Source organism: Macaca thibetana, chromosome 2, assembly GCF_024542745.1.
Source record: "Macaca thibetana thibetana isolate TM-01 chromosome 2, ASM2454274v1, whole genome shotgun sequence".
Classification (NCBI taxonomy): Eukaryota; Metazoa; Chordata; class Mammalia; order Primates; family Cercopithecidae; genus Macaca; species Macaca thibetana.
In genome coordinates, this window is record NC_065579.1 from 91,125,681 (window position 1) to 91,146,777 (window position 21,097).

Genomic DNA, 21,097 nt, shown 5'->3' on the forward strand with positions numbered 1-21,097 from the left:
GTTAAGAGTAATGTCACAAGCAATGAGCCAACATCCTTTTTCAATAGGATGCATCATCCCACCATGCTTGGTCACCAATCAGACAATCTTTTCTTTATTTTTATGGTTTTTTTTTCCACTTCAAGTGTCAAGGATAAATGTAATCTGAAGTCAAGTTCAATTATACTCTGGCATGAATTAGGAAAAGGGATCTCATCTGTTCAAATCTCAAATCTAATCTGTTCCTTTGTATTCGTCAAAGAATGCAATAAATGGTAGATCTAACATGAAAGGAAAAAAAGTTTTAAATAAAATAAAATGACAGTAAGAATGCCCCTGAATCACACGACTGCTTTCCTGATACACTGTTACACATGTGACTTTAATATAAGCATATTTATTTAATGTACCGTTTGTTTGATCCAAGATATTTCCAAAAGTCGTATCTCTAAAACCTTAAAAGAGAGATTAAATCCTGAAGATTAAAGGAGTAATATTAAATGAGAACATCAACTAATTCTGTAATTCTTCTGATATTTACCGACAAACTCATGCTGCCCTATCAGCAACTTGCAGGCTTCCCTCATGGGCACTTCCCATTGGACTTCTCACCTTTTTGGGTCCTGAGTCTTACTCTGTTTCTCATGAACCATATCACTTGCATGAAGAGTTTGGCTGATAGTGAGGCTACTCCAAATCATGCCAGGGAAGATGACAAAATCCTTGCCCATGAAGTCCATGCTTTGTCCTTTGGATATATCCTGAGTCATCTTTCTAAATGTCTTGCTTTTTGTTTTTTTAGAGGTGTAGTGGGTATTTTGCTTTTTTGTTTTTTGTTTGTTTTGAGACAGAGTCTCGCTCTGTTGCCCAGGCTGGAGTGAAATGGCACCATCTCAGCTCACTGCAACCTCCACCTCCCAGGTTCAAGCAATTCTCCTGCCTCAGCCTCCCAAGTAGCTTGGATTACAGGCACCTGCCACCATGCCTGGTGAATTTTTTGTATTTTTAGTACAGACAGGGTTTCGCCATGTTGGCCAGGCTGGTCTCAAACTCCTGACCTCAGGTGATCCGCCTGCCTCGGCCTCCCAAAGTGCTGGGATTACAGGCGTGAGCCACCGTGCCTGGCCTGTAGTGTGTATTTTGATTTCAAATCAGGACATACATGTGTTTAAATAAACTTCTGGTTTCTTCATAACACGAGGCTTGAACTTCAGAATGAAATGTGAGGAAAGAAGAGCATGATAACAAATGCTATTTACAACCAAACTGTCTGCCTCACATATTTACATTAAAAAATGTTAGTCATCCTTTCTGGGAAAAGATAAAGACCATTTACATTTACCTCCAAATTCTTTAAGGCACTAGATCTGTGTCATCATTTTTGACCTATAGGTTAAAAAAAATCCAAGCCAAAAGAAAATATAGGCCTCATGTCTTCATGTTCCTTCCTCCAGGGGAGGGATATTTATAATAATGGTGTCTCAGTTGCTACTTCCTCCCACATTTAATACTGACTGAGTTTGGTAACAGAAATATGCAACACTTTTTCATTTAGCGTGGAAGAATTTTGAGGTCCAATTCTCAATAAAAATATTCTTAGTATTTTTTTAGGTGTTTGACCAATTTAATTTTGTATGGCTAAGATACAAGGGATATGCATGTACTTTACAAGGTTTTACAATTGTAAAAGAGGCTGGGTGAGGTAGCTCATGCCTGTAATCCCAGCACTTTGGGAGGCCAAGGCAGGAGGACGGCTTGAGCCCAGGAGTTCAAGACCAGCCTGGGCAACATAGTGAGACCCTGTCTCTATAAGAAAAAATAAAAAAGAGAAAAAAAACTGTAAATGATATCTTCTGCTGAATACTTAAAAACTCTACTACACATTTAAACATAAGCAGAGATCGAAAGTTCACCATTCCTATGCGCTGCAGGTTAAGCACATGCTTGAAAGACAAACACTGTTAGTAAAGCTATGTGCAGTTGGTTAACAGAACTTGCAAAGCCACCACTGCCAACACTTCTGCATACAGAGCATGCTTGGGCTGCAGAATGGGCCCTGATACCTTTAGTTCTTTAAGCCCCTGCATGTATCTCCCTTCTACATCCTGTATCTGGTCCTTAAGGTCATAGATATCCTGCAGGACATAGGAATGAACCATTGCATAAAACCATGCACAAACATATCTTAAATCACAAAGGATTCAGAAGAAATGTGACTCACTTTTGTATATTCCAGACTAAAAGCAGATAAATCAAAGTACAAAAACATAACTCCCACTCCCAACCACTGAAAAGGGCAAATAGGTCAGGGGATAGTGGGATTGGGGGAAGGTCTAGAGTAATCAATCTAATGTTAAGTATTTTCTTGGCATTAAATTCTGTTAATAACAGCGTAGCAAACGGGGACAGGGCTATACATGGAGGAAAAAGCTATATAAATTATAATATTTAAAATCATACAACTTTTAATATTCTATAAATCACTTAAAATTTTTAGCATAATGCTTCACCTAGAACTAGTAAAATATACAGTAAATAAGAGACAGTAAATAACATTTAAAATCATACAACTTAATATTTTATAAATCACTTAAAATTTTTAACATAATGCTTCACCTAGGACTAGTAAAATATACAGTAAATTAATAAGAAGGAGCCAATTTTAATGAATCATGCAAAAGTTTTTTAAAAATATAATAAATGAATATGAACAAAGTTTTCTTTCAATGACTTGGTTACTGGCCACAATTAACTTGAGAGAAAGGGAGTAAAGGAAAGGAAGTTAAACATTTTGAACAGAATGTCAAATGAGATATTCTATCCTGAGGATACCATTTAAATGATGAGAAAAGCACTTGCTCCAAATGTTACCATAATCCTTATAAGAAAAGTGAAACTGGTCAAATTTTAAATGTTTCCCTGTGCCTGACCTTGTTATATAAGGTCTATTCTGAGTGCTCGATTTATGTCTGAAATAACTGTACAAGGCCCGAAATACAATTCTGCAATTACAAGCAGGATCAATTATTAAAAGCTGATTATACACATTTTTGGTATTATACTTTCCCTGCCTCCTTCATTGCCTCTCCAATAGGTTTGACTGTCTTTTACTCATTGATTCATTCAATAGACATTTACGAAGGACCTATTAGGAGGCAGATGCTAGGATACAAAAATAACACTTCCTTCAAGAAGGTCATTCTCTCAAGGAAAAAAAAACAAGTTGTTGACAAAAGCAAGCTAAGTCTAAGGCTGGAAGGCCTTGTCCTCATATCCTTTTGTCCCATTAGAATGCAGCAGCTAATGGCAAGAGTTCATCTTATTCAACTTTCCACCTGGCACTTATGTCTGGTACACAGTAAGACCTGTTAAGAGTTCAATTAATACTGACACCTTCAAACCAATGGCCATGCTGGCCTAGGTGCTCTCCTTCTCTGCCACTGTTGCAAGTCTCTCCATCCTCCCCTAACCCCCTAACCCACTTTCATAAGTCAGACTCTTTTTCCAACCCTACCGACAATTTTTTTTTCTTTCTTTCTTTTTTTTTTTTTTTTTTGAGATGGAGTCTCGCACTGTCGCCCAGGCTGGAGTGCAATGGCGCGATCTCGGCTCACTGCAACCTCCACTTTCTGGGTTCAAGCGATTCTCCTGCCTCAGCCTCCCAAGTAGCTGTGATTACAGGTGCCTACAACCACGCCCAGCTAATTTTTTGTATTTTTAGTACAGACAAGGTTTCACTATGTTGGCCAGGCTGGTCTCAAACTCCTGACCTCGTGATACGTCTGCCTCGGCCTCCCAAAGTCCTGGGATTACAGGGGTGACAAATTTTTTTTTAAAGGCTAGTCAAGTGAAGCAATGAAGGTGGAGAAGGAACAAATAAATCTGTAACTGCTTGTGATCAATTACTTGTAAACACTACTGCACTCAGATGAGCCCCTACCTACAATCTCAGTCACCACCTGTCCTCTACCTCCCCTCCAGTGAAGAGGGGACCTCCAGTCCAGGCAAGCTCATCCATCTGAGTCCTGGACTCTCCTCTCACCCACTCAGGCACTTTGATCTGTCAGTTACCCCTCTCCTTCCTCAACCTTCATCTTCTCTCTACTGGCTCAACCCAACCAAAGAAAATAATAATCGATCTCACCTTCAAAAGAAAGCTAAAAACCTTTTCTTAAATTTCTCTCTCCCTACCTATTGCCCAACCAATTCCCAGTCTCTCGTATTCACTCCAGAGCAAGTTTATCACATTTTCTCCCCTTGCAGTTTTGACTTGCTCACCTTATCCTCATTGTTGAACCACTGCTCTTCTGGCCTGCAATGCTTCCTCTGACTGTGATCAAGTTATTTTTTAAGAATGCAAAGCAGATAGTGTTGCTCTCCTAGATAGATCCCATAATTGTCAGGGTAAAACTGAATTCGTTTCAGGCTAGCATACAAGATGCTTTGTGATTTGGCCCCCCACTACTTTTCCAGCCTTCTCTCTTACATGCTACTATTCTTCACTTCTCATCCTACCCTCTGGCAACTTTGCTATACAGGTAGCTTTCTGGGTTCTCTGAATGCATCTCCTTCAGAAAGCCTTTCCCCTTCAATTTCTTTGCTTGGTTAATTTTTATTTTTCCTTTAAACCTTAGCTCAGAGTTCGTCTTTTCTGAAAAGCTTTTTGTTATCTCTTCTCCTGGTCCAATTTAGATCATGCTTTTTTGAACTACCTTAACAGCCCCATTCTTGCTACTACCATTGTATAACACCACCTGGTTTTATTGGTTTGTATCAGTTTGTCTTCCCTATGAAACAGGGAAATCCTGAAGGCCAGAATGTATTTTGCCTCTTAAATCTCCAAGGCCAAGTGCTCAATAAATCTTGAGTGAACGAATGTATACAATTTCTCTTACTACCCCTTGCTTCACAAATAGCAAGTTCAGCAAATAAAATATATATTTTTTAAAGTACTCTTTTTCTAAGTAAAGGGGTTAATAAAGATGGAGACTTAATTAATGAGTCAAATAAGCTTTTCATTATCTCAGGTATTTCTGTTACCCAAATATTATTACACTTCTATTACTATGAAAAACTGAGAGATAACTATGTTCAAGCAGCTGAATACCATCAAGGCTCAAAAAACTAATAATTCCCACAATCTAGTTCTTTGTACACCCACATATTTTCCATTTAAAACATGGCCAGTTGTTTCTGAGAGAATTAATTTTACATACATTACAAAGTGGTCTTTTCTGGCATCTGTAAATTAGCAGAAATTCCAACACCATCAAATTTTCAGGAAAGAGGACAGAAAAAAGAATTAACTCATCTCTTTCCTTTCAAGCTCTGAAACACCTGAGTCACACTTTTGTACTGTACTTATTTTTTAATAAAGAAATCATATTCCTTCTTTCTACTAAGTCACATTAAAGGTTAAAAGTTCCAGTATATCACCAAGAAGTCAAAAAACTGCTTTTAAAAAGAAAACCAAAAACTTCAGTTTACCCGCAATTCACTTAATGAGGTGTCTGGATCTATTAAGCTGCTGGTGTCCCCACTTCCTCGTCTGGATGAGTTTCCACTTAGAGGGGTTGTTGCTGAGGCAGAATTTCGAGATGAAGGCTAGAAAGAGAAATATGACCCTTCTAAGTCTCATTTCTTTAAAAATATGTTTGTAGTGGAAACTAAAAACAGGGCAGGGTGGTTGGGGGAAGATGTGGGCTTCAGATGAAGAAATTACCATGTGTAATCAATGGTCAATTTAGATTGGCTTTGCAGGTATCCAGGTATCCAGAGAAGGGCCCAAGCATACTAAGCAAAATTTCATGAACACAAATACCTCATCAAAATCTGTAATTCATCATAACTACAAAGAAAATAGTTTTTATGAGGGTTATTTTCTAAGTTTATCTTTGCTATCCTGTAAACAATACTGAAGTGAGCACATCAGATTAACTTAAAGCAGTTTTAGCATTTTATAACTGATACGCTAAACAGCACTTCCCCTTTTTAATTTCTGAACTGCTTATCAATCTCTTCTTTCTCTAATACTGTGTTGAGTTGATAAAGATGAAGATACTATTTGTAGCAGAGAGCAGCAACACTGGATATCACTATGAATGTAGACTGTTCTTCCCAAAATTCATTTAAACGTGAGATTATGCTATCGATTAATAAACTGCATGAATCTGTGCTGTCCAATATACTTGCGATTAGCCACATGCAGCTACTAACACTTGAAATGTGGTTAGTCCAAATTGAGAGTTGGGTATAGGATACATCCCAGATTCTGAAGGCATAGTGTAGAAAAACGAATGAAATATATCTCATTAACAATTTTATATTTATTATTTTTATGTATTTATTTATTTATTTTGAGGTGGAGTCTCGCTCTGTTGCCCAGGCTGGAGTGCAGTGGCACGATCTCAGCTCACTGCAACCTCTACCTCCCAGATTCACGCAATTCTCCTGCCTTAGCCTCCCAGACTGAGGAGTAGCTGGGACAACAGGCATGCAAAACCATGACTCGCCAAGTGATACACCCACCTTGGCCTCCCAAAGTGTTGGGATTACAGACATGAGCTACCTAGTCTGGTCTAGTAATTTTATATTGATTATATGTTGAAATAGTTTAGATATCTGGATTAAATAAAATATATTACCTAAATTAATTTTACCTGCTTTTTACTTTTTAAATGTGGCTACCAGAAAATTTAAACTTACATATAAGTTCGCACTTGGGGCTTGCATTACATTTCTACTGGACAGAGCTAATTTTTCTTGGGTATAGCATAAAATTAATCTTCATAAATCATCTCCCTGACTTTCTAAAAATACTTTCAGAAGAGACTTTAACACAAAGCAAATTCTAGAAAGGAGTTATTTTACTTCAAGAAACAATTTATATAGAAAAGGAAAAAACATCTCAGAGTCTGCCACCACCATTCCTAAAGAAACTTCATTTTCAGTGTTTACTGGCTTCTTAGGATCAATTTCTAGAGGAATGAAAATCAAAAGAGCAGCCAAAAGCTAAAGAGGTGACATTCAAGGAAATAAAATGCAGTGCCTTTTCTCTTCCCAGGGCCTCACATGATTTAACTTCGAAGGAATTTTGGAGGGTCAAGGACAGGAAATAGATAAAGGGAGGAAAAGCGGGTACATCAGACCAATTGTTGTAAAATAAATAATGAACAAGTTACAGATAGCAAGTTTAATTGACCTTGAGAATTTCCCTTAGGAATTTACATACTCACTCTTGTATAATTTTCAGCATACTGTTTGTCAGATTTTTCATCCAACTAGAAAAGAACAAAGATAAAAATCAGGAAAGATGCTTAGCAAGTTGATTTTTTTTAGGAGGAAAAAAAGTGATCTTGAGTTTTCCAAGTTCAATGATGTTTGAAGCCTAAAAATAAACATATTAAAAATGAAATAAAAATTCCAGTTTAACATAAGACAAAATGTCGGCAACTTTAATTTTTATCCTAAGGAAGACACTGAGTAAGCAATCTATGTTTACTCAAAAGTTTAGAACTTTTGGGTAAATTTTCTGTTTACGGTATTTAAAACACATTAAAGAAGGCTACATATAAAAAGTTTTAGTGCTGCAAATGTTAATACAAAAAAACCTTGTACATATCAAAAAGAAAAGTCTGATAAAACCAAAAGTGATAAACCTTTATTTCTAAGCATTATTAGGACACAGGACACATAGATAAAGACTAGTACACTCAGTCAAGAAAGTTCAGATTGGATTAAAGCATGTTAAATATGTCACCAAAATATTTTTCCCCACATCAAGGATTTTTTGTTTTATCAGTAATACATGCACATGTGACCAAAAAAAATCAAACAGCACAAAAGGGTATGAGTAGGGCTCTCTCCCTACCATGCCATACCCTGACCACCAGTCTCTAATAGCAACCAACCACAAAGTCTTTAAAAAATTCTAGTAAGTGTCCCATACGTGTTCTACACCTTCTTTTTCCCCTTACCAAGTCTCAGAGATTTGAGAAAGTACTTCATCTTTCTTCATAGCATTTATCACTCCCTGACACTATGGTATTTATCCATTTATTTATTGTCTGCTGTCTTTCTAAAATGTAAGCTCTATATCAGTATGTTCTTTTCTGCACTCCTAGTATCAAGAATAGTGTCTGGCATACAGAAGGGCTCAAAATTTGTTGGATGAATGAATAAATCGTACCCCATCTATACTAATAGACTTCCCTCATTTATTTTAAATAGCTTCATAGTAGCCTGTTATCTCAACTTGCCATAATTAAGTTAACCTATCTTCTGCTGTAGGCCTTAAGGTTGTTTCAGACACTGTTTCAAGAAGGGAAGTACCTTAAAAGTCTAGTCCAAACCCTGAGTTTTACAGCTAAGGAAAAAGAAATTGAGAGGTGAAAGATTTTGCTGACGGTTGCAGAGCTGAATCCAACCCTTAGTTTTGTAAATTTTCAATTCAGTGTTCATATTGTTTACCTGAATATATATGCTATTCCAATTATCACCAGGAGAAAAAAGGTACATAGGGATGTAACTAAATGAAAATAACTCCAACTCCGACACAAACCTTCTAGGCCCAATCTAGAGAAGAGATCTGAAAACATTTCTCAGTTAATTATTAAAACATGAAACATCATTTCTGGCTCTACTCAGATCACTTCACCCTAACTTCCACATATTTGAAAGTTTTTAGTGTTCTTTTTATTACCCACACTTATGTTTATAAATATTCTTTATTATGATGATAGTAATACATCAGTAATATAAACACTATTTTTAGACATTTAACTCTTTGTTATTTCATGCTGTAAAAACTCTGAAAAACTAATTTTAGTTCATTTTGATTTTTAAAACAACATATAAATGTTTCAAAGCAGGTAGTGACAGCGATTGAAATGGTTTTTTGGTTTTTTTTTTTAATTTTTTTTTTTTTTTTTTTGAGACAGAGTCTCACTCTGTCACCTAGGCTGGAGTACAATGGTGCGATCTTGGCTCACTGCAACCTCTGCCTCCCAGGTTCAAGCTACTCTCCTTGCCTCAGCCTCCCAAGTAACTGGGATTACAGGCACCCATCATCATGCCCGGCTAATTTTTTTTGTATTTTTAGAAGAGATGGGGTTTCACCACATTGGCCAGGCTGGTCTCAAAATCCTGACCTCAAGTGATCCGCCTGCCTCAGCCTCCCAAAGTGCTGGGATTATATGTATGAGCCACCATGCCTGTCCTAAAATTTGTTTTTAAATACTATATTGGCAATTATTGCCATAAAAAGGAATAATCCTTTTACACATCTATACTGCATTGCCCAATATTTAATGTATTATTCTTCAAGATGAAAGAAATATTATATTTGAATAAACTGCCTTATTTTCCTGAGTATTTTCCAACTCTTTTCTGCTAATGTGTTAAAGAGAAAAGCACGTAGCATTCAAAGTTAAAAGTCTTCTAAGCTTATTTGAAATCCTTCCTCAAACCCACTTCTCACAAAACTGACCTCCAAACTCACCCAGTTTTTAACAGACTGTCCCTGGAATAATCTTACATTTCAGAGGTTGCATCACTGAACTAATCCATCACAATGTTGACTCTATTGCTTTCACTGTCTTCTAAGAGATCCCAACTGTCGCAACCCAAACTGATCACGCACCAAACCTCAGAGACTGTCAAGCCAGCAAAAATCACCCAAAGCAACCATGTCACAGTTCTCTTATTTTGACTATACTAACTTGGCCAGTCCTCACTTGTGAGACTTGTACTATATTGCATGCCGTCTTCCATTTAGACAAAAACCTAGTTGAAACTTGGTATTCTAAAAGCCCAATAGGATCCAACAGCCAAGAGTTCTACGTGGCTGCAATGCAATAACAAGCTAATGTTCATAATGGTGATCCAGAGTCTGCCAGATCCAGAAAAAAGCTTTTTAAACAGAATAAAATTTAATCATATTTAATATATTAACATGTAAAACTGTAGTTTAATAAAGTATTTACAGTGCAGTTTCTTCAATGCAGTCATTGGGTCTTGATCCTTTGTTAATTTCTAATTTATATACATACTAACTTGATAAAGCTACTCAAAAATTGTTTGAAAAAATACCTGAGTCCACAACCACAGAAGGGAAGATATCAATCAATTTTAACAATTCCCTAAAGCAAAACTGGCTAAGGATTCCATTTAGAAATGGGTTTAATTATTAACAATCAGCAAAATTTCAGTTTTAATTAAAACACATTTACATTTGTTTGCTTTATTGTAGCCTGACTTACAAAACAGAAACAAAGCCAATGCAGAAGAAAATTAGAGGCTAGAGCCACCAAAAATATTATATAGGCTTGCAGAATCATGACCTGGCACCCTTTCTCAGCACCTCCTAGCTCAGAAGTTATAAACTATCAGCCTACAAACATATTTAGTACACAATGAGGTAACCAGAAAATGTCTTTTAAAATTCTGAATTCGTTGCCAGCATTTAAAAATTATATTTCATGTTGAAGTATTTCCAGGTCATCTTTTTTTGAAAGTGGGAGGGAAGGGAGGTCTACCAACATGAAGTCCCCTTTGTATTCATCTACAAGATGAGCTGGACTACAGCATACTCTTTAAAAGAAATACTACTAGAGAAAGTTACTTGCTCCAGAGAGAGGCCCAAAAATACTGTATGCTTTGCCAGGAGGCAAAATTAAGGATAAGGTACTTATATATAACCATTTAAAAATATACAAATTGCCTCTAATCCCAGCTCTTTGAGAGACTGAGGCAGGAAGGTCACTTGAGCCCAAGAGTTTGAGACTGCAGTGAGCTATGATGGCTCCACTGCACTCCAGCCTGCAAGACAGAGCAAGACCCTGTCTCTTTAAATATATATATAATGTATGTGTGTATATATGTATGTATACATACATATATGTATACATATGTGTGCGTCTGTGTGTGTGTGGATACACACATACATACAAATAAACCAGTGGCTTGCATAACAGGGGTTAGCCAGATTTGTAAATCCCTGCTCTAGAGAACTTTACCTTATGTTAAAGAGTTATAGTTAACTAGTAGGGGCAGGGGGAGATTTTTTAAACTGTCAGCATTTTCACTTATATGTAATTACTAAAGTAAATCATCACAAAATAAATGTAAGGAAGACATAACTATTAATTCAGATATTATAAATTAAGAGGCTGACAGAATTCAGTTTTTAAGAGAACAGATGTAAACAATAAGTTTAATTGTCCATACTTACAGGGGAAAAAAGGGGATTAATAGCCAATTTAATAATAAGGGCAATATTTCAGGGGAATGACTTGGAAACCAGTCTTCTAACTTTGTATGCAGAGAGAGTTATTGATTAGACCCACACCAAGATGATACTGTTGCATAGCCAGATTTGAGAACCAATGATCTGGAATGCTTAAGAACCACACATAAAATTATCTTCTAGAATTAAAATAGTTCAGAAATTGCTATTTAAATACCATCAGTGAAATGCTAATTATAAATAATTATTTCTTCATTTAAAAACTACTCTCTAATGTTTCTATTAAGAAATGTTTGCTAGGTGCAGTGGCTCATGCATGTAATCTCATCACTTTGGGAGGTTGAGACGGGTGGATCATGAGGTTAGGAGTTCAAGACCAGCCTGGCCAAGATGGTGAAATCCCGTCTCTACTAAAAATACAAAAAATTAGCCAGGCGCGGTGGCAGGTGCCTGTAATCCCAGCTACTCGGGAGGCTAAGGCAGGAGAATCGCTTGAACTCAGAGGGTGGGGGTTGCAGTGAGCCGAAATTATGCCACTGCATGCCAGTCTAGGCGACAGAGTGAGACTTTGTCTCAAAAAAAAAAAAAAAAGAAATGTTGGCCAGAAGTGATGGCTCACGCCTGTAATCCCAACACTTTGGGAGGCTGAGGCAGGTGGATTGCTTGAGGTCAGGAATTCAAGACCAGCCTAGGCAAGACAGCAAAACCCTGGCTCTACAAAAAATATAAAAATTAGCTGGGCATGATGACACACGCTTGTAGTCCCAGCTACTTCGGAGGTTGAAGTGGGAGGATCACTTGAGCCCAGGAATTTGAAGCTGCAGAGAGCCGTGATTGTGCTGCTGCACTCCAGCCTGGGCAACAGGTCTCAACCCTGTCACCAAGAAAAAAAAAAAGAAGGAAAGAAAGGAAAGAAAGGAAAGAAAGGAAAGAAAGGAAAGAAAGGAAAAGAGGGAAGGAGGGAAGGAGGGAAGGAGGGAAGGAGGGAAGGAGGGAAGGAGGAGGGAGGAAGGAGGGAAGGAGGGAAGGAGGGAAGGAGGGAAGGAGGGAAGGAGGGAAGGAGGGAAGGAGGGAAGGAGGGAAGGAGGGAAGGAGGGAAGGAGGGAAGGAGGGAAGGAGGGAAGGAAGGAAGGAAGGAAGGAAGGAAGGAAGGAAGGAAGGAAGGAAGGAAGGAAGGAAGAAAGAAAGAAAGAAAGAAAGAAAGAAAGAAAGAAGGCACCTCTCACCCCCTCCAAAGTGCTTGACAATGAGTACAGTCAGTATAGCCTTGGTCAGTTGGCAAAACAACACAAAGTCAGCAAGAGGAGAAGCGTCAGAGAGATAATCAGGCTGTTATTTTGAGATGAGCAGGTAGATCCTAAGTTGTTGGCTGGAGTTCATTCATTAAGACAAATGCCTGAAGGACAACCTTTCCTAAATTCAGTTCCTGATGAATATGGAAGCGATGGATAGGCACACTTCTTCAGAACAATGCCATAATCCAAATATTTAAAATATATTCAGATTCTTCCTGGTTAGTACAAATTAGTGACACTTTACTAAGTGGTATATTTCATTATTCAACTTTCTAAGTCTACCTATCACTTTATAGATTCACTAAAATCAAAAAGGAAAATAATTTTTTTAACCAATAAAGAATGTCTGAACAAGGGTTAGGTATTAGATGATACTAAGGAATTACTTACTTCATTAGTGATGATAATGATATAAGAGATCTGAAAAAATGTTCAGTTACAGATACATATTAAACTATTTATTGAGAAATGACATGACGTGGAATTTGCTTTACAATAATTCAGGGAAAAAAGGAGGGAAGGGAGAAGAAATCAATGAAACAAAATTGGCAAAATATTGATAATTGTTGCAGATGCTGATGGGTTCTATGTGGAGATTTTTCCACAGGGGGGGAAAAGTTTTTTTAAGAAAGGACATATTAATAAATACATTCCAAAACAGAGCAAATGTATTTGATTTTAACATGTTCAAACAATTCTTTCTTTCTTTGTTTTTTTTTTGAGATAAAGTCTCGCTCTGTTGCCCAGGATACAGTGCAGTGGCATGGTCTCGGCTCACTGCAACCTCCACCTCCTGGGTTCAAGCAATTCTCCTGCCTCAGCCTCCAGAGTAGCTGGGATTACAGGTGTGAGCCCCACACACAGCTAATTTTTTTGTATTTTTAGTACAGACAGGGTTTCACCACGTTGGCCAGGCTGGTCTCGAACTCCTGACCTCAGGTGATCCGCCTGCTTCGGCCTCTCAAAGTGCTGGAATTACAAGCGTGAGCCACCATGCCCGGCCCAAACAAATATTTCTTAAGACAATAAATCAAGTTCCCACTTTTATTATAAAATAGCTAACATATTAGCTGTTAGTCACAAGCCTGGGACAACATAACCAACCACCCCATGCAATACACTCACGCTGGACAAATCTGGGATACTGATGTCATCCACCTCGGAGACAACACTTCCCCTACGATTGGAGCGACTGAAATAATCGGCGGCAGAAACCTTTCAGTCAGAAAAAAAATGAGATGCTTTAAAAGTTAAGAAAAAAAGAAAAAAAATAACATTGGCCAATTAGAGAAAGGCTTTTTAAAATTTTGATGTGTGATAAAGTATCAAGAAATAAAATGAGGAAACTGCTATTAACCTACTCAAAAAAATAAAGAAAAGGGGTTCCTAAATGAAATCACAGCTCTACAATCAGCTTTTTTACTCATCTTAACTAGAGTCCTATGCTACAGAGAACATTTACTTCCTGAGGACCAGCAAATCTCTCATGTTTAAGATATTCATCACCCTGAACAGAAGCATTTCGAGGTTAGTATCTACCTCTACTATAATTCTCAAAATTTATAATTCATTATAGCTATCAATTCTGTTAAGAATATATATGCTGAATGCAGAATTATTTGCAGGGTGTTTACTGCACCTTTTCTCAGTTTACACAGTTCCCTCTTTTTCATATTCCCAAAGACCAGGAAATGTAGGACAAAATAAAGAACGAAATGAACTATACTGGCCTCTTTTTGGTTCCCCAAACACACCAGTTCTCCCTCACCTTAGGCCTTGGCACTGGCCTAGAATGCTCCTCTCCCAGCTCTTCAAGCAACTGGCTCCTCACATTTCAGGTCTCAGCTCAATGGTCAGTTTCTCAAAGAAGCATCTCTAATCACCCCATCCAAAGGGTCACCCACATACATACCGGCCCCTCCATGTTCCCTATCACATTACCTGTTCTCTTCACACTCCCTGACATTTCTTTCTTTTTCTTTCTTTACTAGCTTATTTTCCATCTCTTTCACTAGGATATAAACTCCATAAAGTCAGAAATCTAGTCTGACTGGCTTAAAATAGTATTCCTAGCACTCAACACAGGGCTTTGAATGTAACAGGCACTCCACAAACATTTATTTAATTTTAAAGTAAGTGATTTTTTTTTTTTTACCTCATTCATTATCTATTCCTTACTTCAGCTGACTGTTTGCCTTGCTTTAAAATATTTCTCAAGGAAGGGAATTCAGAAGCCCATCCAAGAGATAAAACAGGCTTACAAGTATGAAGTTTTGCTAATAACCAATACAATCAAGCAATGGTGTTTTTATTCACAGTAATAATAATATAACTTGCATTTATAGATACTAATATTTATTGGCACCTATCTGAGAATTTTGATAGGTATTTTCTATATAGTATTCCATTTAATCCATATATTAAGCTTACCTACAAAGATAGTATTAACATCCCCAACATACAAATAAAGACACTGCCATTTACACACTAATAGGTAGTAGAAGTGGATACAAGCCCAAGCATCATTATTTAGAGTCCCTGCCCTTTCCACTCCACTGCGTTCCAAGGTGTTTTTAGGTATTGTGGTATATGATTTCTCCTTCAGTTGTAAGCATGATCATTAGCTGGTTTGCTAAGGAACTACAACTGCTTTAATTAAATAAATGAATTTTGGTAACAAATCTCTCCAACATTTAATGTTCCCCTTCTCTATGAAAACTCGGGTTTATAATCTTTCACATAACGTAACTCATGTTAAATGGCCTATTTTTCTTTAAGGAATTACAGCCTCTTATGCTCTTTATTCTAGCTCTAAGCTGACATACCATCCTCAACAATGTATTTTCCAAACCAATTTCTTAAATATAACTAAAATGTCATCAGTTTTCTGTAAAATTTCCAGCTTCATTAAAGAATAACCTGAAATTATATCATTTGTATTCTAATATAGCTATTTGTTGCCTCTACAATTATTATCCAATTGAATGTCTAAGACTAGAATTTTTAAATTTTGTCATCAGCAATTCTTAAAATTCACCAGCTTTTTTTTTTTTTTTTTTTTTTTTTGAGAGGCAGAGGCTCATTTTGCTCACCACGATGGAGTGCAGTGATGCAGTCATAGCTCACTGCAGGCTCAAACTCCTGGGCTCAAGCAATCCTCCCACCTCAGTCTCCCACGTAGCTGGGATTATAAGCATGAGCCACCATGCCTGGATTACAGGTCTTAACAGATGGATAAACATCGATTAAATCTAAATACAACAATATAGAAAGCAATTAATGGTAACATGATTTGTAATCCATAGTTATGAGTTTTATACAATATGGAAACATTAATTTTGCTGAAGAAATTTGTCTTTGGTGAACTGCACACACATGTGCATAAAACAGCAACAAAGAATAACAAGTAAAAACTTTTCAAATAATGACTCACTCCTAAGAGATGTAAAAAGACAAGTTATTAATGAAAGCTTGCACAGCCGACAGAGAATGTGTGTGCTCAACATGTTTTATAAGGCAAATTATTTATATAACTAAATTTGAGGAAAATGCTCTTATTGTCAAATGCAAATTTCACTTTACAACAGATTTCACATGAGCATGCATTGTTGTTATTTAAAACTCATCTTATTTCTTTGCATGCAAATCACGCTCAACACATTCTCCCTTTGTCCACGACTGGCACGATCAGAAGACACAATGCTTGCGGTGTCATCATTGGTAAACTATAGATATTAAATGCAGATAATGACAAAGACGCAATTTTGCTATGGTGTTACCTCATTATAAGCACATTAAGGAAGGTTTTGAGATGCATACGAATAATGATATAAGCAGCATAATTGGTATTATCTATTGTACACCCTATATATTAATAGAAAAGCTGGTACAAGGCATAATAAACTGCTATTAAAAATCAGGAGACATTTCCAAAAAGCACAAATAAAGTAAAACTTTACATTTTATTTAAGTTAAATTAAAGAAAGCCAGGTGCGGGGGCTCATGCCTGTAACCCCAGCACTTTGGGAGGCCAAGGCGGGCGGATTGCTTGAGGTCAGGAGTTCAACACAAACCTGACCAACATGGTGAAACCCCGTCTCTACTAAAAATACAGAAATTAGCCAGGCATAGTGGCGGATGCCTGTAATCCCAGCTACTCGGGAGGCTGAGGCAGGAGAATCGCTGGAACCCAAGAGGCGGAGGTTGCAGTGAGCAGAGATTATGCCACTGCACTCCAGCCTGGGTAACAGAGCAAGACTCCATCTCAAAAAATTAAAGAAGGGGAGGTGCATAGTAAGCCAACTGAAACCAGCTAGGGATTTCATACTTTTAAACCTCTGGGCCCTTTGTGATCCTATCAGGGGTCAATAAATATACTTAATGTTTTTGCTTGAGAGAGAAAATAAAATAATATTTTAAAGCGAAACAATGTAAGTCAATGACAGAAATTCCTACAACAGGGACAACAAAGTAATGGTTCTTATTTTCCTTTATTCATTACTATGCAACTAGTGGAGATGTTGCTAACATCACCCTACATGGCTCTGTCATCTTCTTGCTTTACCAGCCAAAGACTCATCTTCAGTATGTGTAGTTTATCTCCATTCTAACATCACTAAGAAACCATTCTGGCATCACTAAAATAGTCATTCTGACCCCAACCTGCAAATGAAATAGGATCTAGCCAGCCTATAAGGACAAGATCCTACAAGTGAATGAAAATATAAGCTGGGTACAGTAATACACACCTGCAGTCCCAGCTACTGAGGAGGCTGAGGCAGGAGGATTACTTGAGCTCCAGAGTTCGAATCCAGCAGGGGCCACATAGAAAGTTACCCTCTCTAAATAAAAATTAAAAATAGGCCAGGCATGGTGGCTCATGCCTGTAATCCCAACTCGGAGGCCGAGGTGGGTGGACCACCTGAGGTCGGAAGTTTGAGACCAGCCTGGCCAACATGGTGAAACTTGGGAGGCTGAGGTGGGAGAATTGCTTGAACCTGGAAGGCAGAGGCTGCAGTGAGCCAAAATCACACCACTGCACTTTAGAGACTGGGTGACAGAGCGAGACTCTGTCTCTGAAGAAAAATATATACATATTAAAATTTTAAAAATTATGTGTGTATGTGTATAAAATCCAATTTTATTTGCAAGTGACCACCACACTCAGGAAACTAAAAATGCTACCAGGTCCAATAATTGCCAAGTGGAATTTTATTACAGGGTAGGTTAGAAGTAAACTTCCTTCTTATGTGAAAAAAGTTCTTACCTTCTTAAACATCCCTGTGTAACTTTTGTTAAATACAGCAGTGGTATTTTTAAGCAGTGCCACTTGGAAATGGTAGAACTGAGACAAACATATATGTAAAAGAAAACCCATATAGCTCACCTATTCCACTTCACAAATTAACCTTTGATGACCTTTAAAAAATTGCTTTAATTATTTCTCTAGTTTTGACATTATCAAGGATAACAAGGTAGCTCGTAAAGTCATCATTTGCCATTGGGAATGTAAATCAGTACAGTCCTTTTGGTAGACAACATGGTAATTTACATCATAATTTAAATGCATATCCTCTTTGACCCCATCATTTCATGATTCACAATTTACCCTGCAGATTTACCCATGTAAGTACACAAAAATATACTTGGATAAGAATGGTCATTGTGTAAGTGTCTATAGTAGCAAAAATATGACAATCTAATGTCCATCACAGGGAAATGACTTTTTATTTTTTTACTTTTTATTTTTTTTTGAGATGGAGTTTTGCTCTTGTTGCCCAGGCTGGAGTACAATGGCACGATCTTGGCTCACCGCAGCCTCCGCCTCCGGGGTTCAAGTGATTCTCCTGCCTCAGCCTCCCAAGTAGCTGGGATTACAGGCATGTGCCACCACACCCGGCTAATTGTGTATTTTTAGTAGAGGTGGGGTTTCACCATGTTGGTCAGGCTGGTCTTGAACCCCCGACCTCAGGTGCTCTGCCCGCCTCGGCCTCCCATAGTGCTGGGATTATAGGTGTGAGCCACCGTGCCCAGCCAGGAAATGACTTTTAAAATGTATACTTACGCACTAACGGAATATATTGCCATTAAAAAGAATGTGCTAATATGAAACTATCTCTAAGAGACATGAAGTGGAAAAACTAAGGGACACGGCTTACTTGTTGAAAATTTTTATCAAAAAAAGAAAGAATGAAATAAATTTATAGGTGCTGATACAGAAAGCTACTTTAAAGAAAGAAAATATATTGAGGAGCAATATGTAATATGAACCTATTTGCACTCAAAATAAAGAGCACTCATATATGCATAAAATATCTATGAAAGGTTATTGAAGAACAGAGATTATATTTGGGGAAGGAAAATGGGGAAGGAGGGGTCTGGGGAATTTTACTTTGAATTTTCCTTAACTAATATTATTTTTACAAATTTAAAAAAATACTCCAGAAAGATTAGGTAATTATAATTGTCCCAGTTTTGTCTTTTGTATAATATATTTTTTTAATCAGTTTGTTTTATTTCTTCTCCTTTCACTGCACTGATAGAAGTGCTAGCAAGCAGGTGAAATGGCTGAATGTGCAGAATGTAAAGATGGAAAGGAGAAACACAGGATAGTCAACCTATACACTGAATTATCATCACTGAAAGACAAGAAGTTCTACACAAATGAAAATTAAATATAAAAACTTAAAAAAATTCTAATGGCACTGGTTAGAGACTCGTTTAAGAAATTACATGCTAAGTCACATTTATAGAGAAATTACCAATTATTAGGACAAATTAGTGCTTGAGTTTATGTACTAAGGGAACACCTAATCCATACACAACAAAGTGAATCACAGAATATTCTAAACAGTGAGTACAGATTAATGCAACAACCAAAAATTTCTACAAAGCATGCAGAGACTAGACAGCTCACCACTGGACTGCTTCGGGCTGAACTTGTTCTTGATGAGTAATAACTGCATTCAGATGGCTATAAAGTTCCCAAGAAGAAAGGTTTTACAATGAACACCTCATTTTTCTAATGAGAATACATTAAGGACCATGGACCTAACTTGCCCCTGGTTCTCAAGATAAAGTTAACTATTATTCAGTGGTCTAGAACTCTGCCTCATCCCCACCCTCAAGATCTACCAGCCCTTGGCTAGAGGGAGAGAAGAAGAAGGGGATGCCCTGAGAAGTGCTGCTCAGAACTTCTTCAGGAGGAACTAATGAACAAGAAAAGTGGTTTTTCTATGTATTTCCCTAATACTTGAAGCCATGATTTCCAGCAGGCATTTTATCACGGCTTGGGTGAGAGTCACAACTGGCTAGCTGAATGACTTGATCACAGCTTAGAGAGTAATTACAGATCAGATTAAATAACTTTTTCTTTGTGTACTCTTTTTTTTTTTTTAATTTTTGACTTTTTCTTTGAAAGTAAACTGTGCCCACCCACATTTCCCTCCTCCTCACCACCTTCCCCTATTTAGACTTACAGTTCGAGAACCATAAGGGTTATATAATCCACCATTGTACAATGATGCCTAAGGAACAAAGGAAATATTACTTAGCTATTTAGCATCAAGGTTGTTTTGAAAATGACTTAATGTTTTCACAATACTCGGTACCAAAAAAGTTTTGGAGAATGATATAAGTGTATAGCTTCCCAAAGTGAAAACCCTGAGGGCGGTAATACTCATTTATATGCATAAATTGCTATCAACCTTACACTTCATTTTTTAAAAAACTACCCCTGGTTACAGTATTTTCTTTCACCATCATGTTATGAAACTGGGAGAATTAACATGTATAAATGTATTTCCTCAAAAGAGGAAACAGAGCAGGAAAGGAAACTGAGGTACAAAGAGTATTTTGCCCACTACAACAATAAAATTAAGTTATAAAACCTCAGGATCCCAGTCCACTAGAACAGGCCACAACACAACAAACAGCTTGAAAGCAACAAATTCACAGCTCACACATTACACAGAGCTATTGCTTTTACTGTTCTAGTCAGCTTGCTTTATTAGATCCTAGTATCAGAGGCCAAGATCATAACTGTCCCAAAGAAAAACAATATCCTTTCCATAAGCAGCCATCTCACAAAAGTATGTGAGTGTGGTGGGACTCAAGCAAATCTATCTTCTCTATGAAAAAACTGATTCTAAGCAAGGGCTACCAACAGCCCTCTGTGAAGGGAATATGCTCATTTTTAATACCCTAAAGTTTTATATTTTAAGCACAGGCAGCACAATCTGAAGTACACATGACATTAAAATCATGTGTCCTTAACTATTTTGGAGAAAAGCTGTCAAGCCATAGAGTTAGCACCATGACATTGACCCCACCAGCACTGCACACACTGGAAGAGGAAAATACAAACCAGACTGGCACTTCTCAGCAGACCAGAATTTGCAGTAGAAGAGGCCTAAGAAAAAAGTGCATTATTAAACCCGAAAAAAAGCAACTGGTAGCTCTGAAGGCAGAAAATTCCTCAGAAAGTACTAACCCTGTCACTCTTATATGTTGCCAGAGGGTCACTGTACAGGGAAGAAGACTGCTAAGAGACAAAAACAAAATAAATAAGCAAAAACAA

General features: G+C 37.4%; 1 protein-coding gene across 23 annotated transcripts in view; it reads right to left on the minus strand.

Annotated features, from left to right (window-relative positions):
• LRRFIP2 (LRR binding FLII interacting protein 2) overlaps window positions 1–21,097 on the minus strand; it is a 129,197-nt gene that overhangs the window by 34,812 nt on the left and 73,288 nt on the right. For 8 of the 23 annotated variants that reach the window (XM_050780303.1, XM_050780302.1, XM_050780299.1 and 5 more), the window contains 7 exons: window positions 21,011–21,061; window positions 20,885–20,929; window positions 19,998–20,045; window positions 19,436–19,492; window positions 7,215–7,259; window positions 5,467–5,583; window positions 2,043–2,114 (listed from right to left, as the gene is read on the minus strand). In XM_050780303.1, coding sequence (XP_050636260.1) covers window positions 2,043–2,114; window positions 5,467–5,583; window positions 7,215–7,259; window positions 19,436–19,492; window positions 19,998–20,045; window positions 20,885–20,929; window positions 21,011–21,061 — 435 coding nt within the window. Of the gene's footprint in view, window positions 1–2,042; window positions 2,115–5,466; window positions 5,584–7,214; window positions 7,260–13,644; window positions 13,735–16,169; window positions 16,245–19,435; window positions 19,493–19,997; window positions 20,046–20,884; window positions 20,930–21,010; window positions 21,062–21,097 lie in introns of all 23 variants that reach the window. The other 15 variants (XM_050780314.1, XM_050780312.1, XM_050780309.1 and 12 more) reach the window with 7 other exon arrangements.